At 45.1% G+C, this 5,000-nt stretch overlaps 1 protein-coding gene across 1 annotated transcript in view; it reads right to left on the bottom strand.

The window, feature by feature from the left end:
• The window catches only part of arid5b (AT-rich interaction domain 5B), an 89,917-nt gene that overhangs the window by 19,758 nt on the left and 65,159 nt on the right, over nucleotides 1-5,000 (bottom strand). The window contains 1 exon segment of the mRNA XM_042082878.1: nucleotides 4,443-4,540. Within this exon segment, the coding sequence (XP_041938812.1) occupies nucleotides 4,443-4,540 (98 nt within the window).

Raw genomic sequence — 5,000 nt, 5'->3', positions numbered from 1 at the left:
ACTTAAAGCAGTTGCATTAAAAGCTGTCATACTCTGCTATAGGTTCAAGGATGTGCGCTCTGGAGCGCGACCGACTGGAATTCAGAGAAAACATTAATTCCGGGGAGGTGGGCTGACTGGAAAAGAGAGATGGAGAGAGAGAGAGAGAGAGAGAGACAGAGAATCAATACATCTTGGAATTGTGTGTTTCATTTCCAGGGTATTTTTTTCTCTCGCTTATTCAGTAAAAAAAAAAAGCCACATGGCTCTGCCTCCAGCGCCTGACAACACGACCCACTTCACATTCAACACTTAGATCCTTTTCTGAGTGTCAATTTATGGCCACAGACCGGGAATAATTACATACGGCATACGCTTGTTAAATTATACAGACTCAAGGCAGATTTCCAGGCCTGAAGGGGGGGGGGGGGGGGGGGGGGGGGGTGTCTGCAGATTAATGGGCCAATGAGGTGGACCACTTCTGACACAAAATAGACAAAATAGGTTGCTGTGGAAGTGTGTGTTTGTATGTGTGGGGGACTGCCGCTTCAAGCTGCTTAGTTACGATATAGGTCTCAGAGTGCCGCGGTTATCTGCTGAGAGTGGCATTCAGCAAGCGGCGCGGAGCACTCTGGAACTCTCCGGAACACTCCGGAACGAGCCGTTTTGCTGCAAGGGAGAGCGAGTTGGATCGAGATCAAATAAATAGGAGCACCAAATTGATCAGCGCCATTGACCTATATAATTAAAAAGCAGAGAGAGGGGGAGAGAAAGAGAGAGAGAGACGGAGCAAGAGAGCGAGGGAAGGGGAGGAAGAGAGGGAGGGAGGGATGCAGCAGTCTCGCTCAAGGTTATTGATGTCATTTTTAATGACCTAATTTGTAATCTATGTTCTTTTTTTCTATTTCCCTCTTATAAAAGCAGATAGCCAATCTTGTGAGCGTGTAAAATAAATATCATTAGGGAAGACTGTGGGTGCTAAAGAAAAAGCCTTAGTGGATGTGGTGTATTGATTGTTGAGGGATGATGAGCTTTGTTACACTACAGTGCATGACAGGCCATTTTTTACACTTCCAGATTACTGATGTACTGTCTACTCCTTGGAAAACCCGACATACAGTAGCAGCTGAGTCTGAAGTCCGGCTCTGGGACATAACCAGGTCATAACCAGACCATATCCAGGCCAAAACCAGGTCATATCCAGGCTATATCCAGGCCATAACCAGACCAAATCCAAACCATATCTAGGCCATATTATGGCCATAAACAAGTCATATCCAGACCATAACCAGGTAATACCCAGACCATATCAGACCATAACCAGGTCATATGCAGGCCATATCTGGACAACATCTGTTCAAAAGTCAGCTGCTTCCTGCAACAGAACAAGATGGCTTCAAAGTTGCGATGATTAACACAGAGCTTTTAAGGGTTTGGTTTACTCGTTTACTGTTGGAAAATGAGAAGAAGAAAAAACCCAGAATGCAGGCCAAAGATCAAGGCAAGTGTGGCTTGTTGAGCAGAATTGAAGTCCCTTGTAAAAACAAACCTCAGCCATCCACATTCCCATCTGTGGTTTGGGGACCTTTATATTATGGATAGGCTCTACCCAGGCCACCTTATGAAAAGCCACTTGAGTTTGGGGCTCTGAGGGATTTTTCCCAGGACAATGAACCCCCCCCCCCCCCCCCCCCCCCCCTCCTAAGTCAGCATCACACACATTTCCTTTCCTGAAAGAAAAAAACTTTCCCACAATCGGATAAATCTACTCCATCACTTGGACCAGGGTGAGAGGACCAGAATTCTCCATTTTAATTTTCCATTTGCCGGGAAAATGACTGCAATTAATTGCCTTCTCTTTCTGTCTCCTTCACACACACACACACACACACACAAACACACACACACACACACACACACACACACACACACACACACACACACACAAACACACACACATGTACTGTGCACAGAACAGCAGCACAGTTAAGAGCTATCAGCACATAGCTGTGCACACTGACCCAGCATGCCCCAACTTCCTTGTTCTTGTCCTCTTTTCGTTCATGTCTTTTTCATCAGTTAAGGATACTCCCCGTACTCTTGGCCTGGGGATATTAGCTCTGTGGATCGAAGTGGTGCTGCCGGAGCCGGAGAACAGCTGGCAGACACCGATGCTGCGGCCGCCACCTGTCTGACCTCCAAACACTCCGTCAGAGTATAACAGTGTGTGTGTGTGTGTGTGTGTGTGTGTGTGTGTGTGTTGTGTGTGTGAAAGAGAAAAGACAAAAAGAGAGAAAGAGAGAGAGAGGGAGAAAGAGATTGTGTGTTTGTTTATGTGTGTGTGATTCGTGACAAAAGTGCTAACAACACACCTCACTGTTGTAGTGTATGCGTATGTGTGTCTGTGTGTGTGTGTCTGGTATCTGTGCTTGTTTGGTATGGTTCTGACAAGATCTCTAAAAGACAACTTCCAATACATTTCTGTGCCCAATACATTTCTGTGTGTGTGTGTGTGTGTGTATGTGTGTGTATGTGTGTGTGTGTGTGTGTGTGTGTGTGTGTGTGCATTTGGTGGCTCTTGACAAGATCTTAAAAGGTCACACTGCATAGTTTTTCAAACAACGAGTAGGAAAAGGGCCCCGCCGCTGCCACAGTGCCTCCTGAGTGTGTGTGTGTGTCTGTGTGTGTGTGGCTCCTGTGTGTGTGTGTGTGTGTGTGTGTGTGTGTGTGTGTGTGTGTATGCCTCCTGAGCTTCTGCATTGATCCATGCGAGGGGTGATATTGAGTGCAGAGCACGGTCACAATCACCCACGCGCCCCACAAACACACATGTGCATGCAAACACACAGACACACATACAGACACCCACACACACACACACACACACAAATACCCACACACCCATTCCCATACACAGACACACACACATGGACACAAACACACACACACACATGGGACACAAACACACACACACACACACACACACACACACACACACACACTCAGAAATACACCTATTCATATTTGTGTAAATCTATACACTAACCTGCCCATAGCTCCATACCCACGACCTGACATTCAGCGCACTCTCATTTCCATACACAGCAACACAAATGCCCTCAGCGCCACACACACACACACACACACACACACACACACACACACACACACACACAGACAAGCACACACACACTCCCTTTTGACTGAGGCGGCAGCAGATCCTCTCCTCTGACACTCAGCATCTACTGTAATCTACTGTAATACAGACCTGTTATTAAGCAAAACAGAACAGTTTTCTTGTTCCAAGACGTGCCAGTGATCCATACAAGCTTCTGTCTGGCTGGTGGACCTTTCTCTGTGGCATAGGCAGCCTTCTGTTTAGCTTAATAGCATGTCTATATTACAGTAGATGTCCTCAGTAATAAATAAATCGGTGATTGGCGAACTCTTTCACAATGACAGAAAGAGCTTAAAAAAGTCACAGGATCAAAAAAAGCAACGTTGCTATGAACTCTTTGTGTTCACAAGCCAGTCCTCTCGGCACTGAGCTGTCTGAGTCTGACACATCCGACTTAGATCTCAAGAAGCCAACGGGATACTGCCGAGAACTCAGAGACGTGCCAGTGATCCATACAAGCTTCTGTCTAGCTGGTGGAACCTTTTTGTGTGGCATAGGCAACCTTCTGTTTTGCTTAATAGCAGGTCTATAAAACAGTAGATGTCCTCGGCCTGCTTATCCCAATGATCCACAGGGACTAGCTTGCTGCCAGCCCTGTCATGCAGACGTAGAGGGTGCATTGCCCTCCAGGGTTACAGTATCACTGTCAGCTGGCGTTTCATCACAAGAAGCCAAAAGCAAATGGCAGCAAAAAGGCTAGCCTGGATAGCCTGGAAAAATACAAACTCATTCACTAAGTGAATAGAGACTGGTAACTCTCGATTGCATCGCGACAGGCACTAACTTTGAAATCATTGTCCAGCCTTACCAATCACATTGATCAGAGATTTATAACGTTACTTCTTACTTTGCCTAAACTTTCCAAATTGACAATAAGCAGCATCAACAGTCAGGAAACAATGTATGTGGGTACCTTTGCTGTAAATACATTTCTGCATATTTCTGACGTTTGCAGGTGTTGCTCTCACTGTTTATCACAATAAGTTTAGATTTCGTCTTCCCCTCTCGTCGCTGATTGGCCTGACATTTTTTCTTGTCTAAGGGAAACGATTATGAACTATGGTGTTTTAACCCATTAACCCTTAAAGGTGTGTGTTTTTGAACATTCTAACATAAGATCCTGTTCCACAACAATTCAAGGTTCTAAAATTCTATGTTGAATTCAATGAACCCAGATAATCTTTAGAACGTTAATTTTCCAACATTCGGTAAATCTTTTTTAGGGGAAAAAAAATCCAAAAACTAAGGGTCAAGGGTCAGAGGTCAGAGGTGTTGTTCTCCGTACCTTTCGTAGTGTCTCCGCGTGCACGTGGCTGCACTGGTGCTTCCAGGGTTACCGCCGAGCTCATCGTATACATTTTTCCACTGTCGACGAGCTGTGATCTTCAGAGAGAGAGAGAGAGAGAGAGAGAGAGAGAGAGAGAGAGAGAGAAATACCCAAGGAGACAGAGAGAGAAAAGTCAGAAAGCAAGGTAGAAAGTGAGAGAAATAGAGAGAGAGAAAGGGGGAGGGGGCGTTAGAAGGACGTTCCACAATCAGATGCCTGAAGCTGAACTGTGCATGGAGATGTCACCCCAGTGATGTGGGCTTCATTCAGACTCCTCTAAGAGAGTGCTTTTAAGGCCACTGCTTTAAAGATACATGGGGCTTGTCTGCTTTGATAAGGTAAAATAAGGCCATGTTATGACAGGAGAATTGAATCAATTCACTATATAGTCTAGATATTATACATTATTTCAGAGACTGCATTATATTTCCAGAGTTTCCATGAGTTGCCTATTCAATTGAATACTGATTCATAACGAATGAATGGATTTTTAATGACAATTGTATTCCAAATGGA

This window comes from Alosa sapidissima, chromosome 24 (genome assembly GCF_018492685.1).
Source record: "Alosa sapidissima isolate fAloSap1 chromosome 24, fAloSap1.pri, whole genome shotgun sequence".
Classification (NCBI taxonomy): Eukaryota; Metazoa; Chordata; class Actinopteri; order Clupeiformes; family Clupeidae; genus Alosa; species Alosa sapidissima.
The sequence above is the reverse complement of the archived record's forward strand: the minus strand, read 5'-3'. Positions and strand labels throughout refer to the sequence as shown.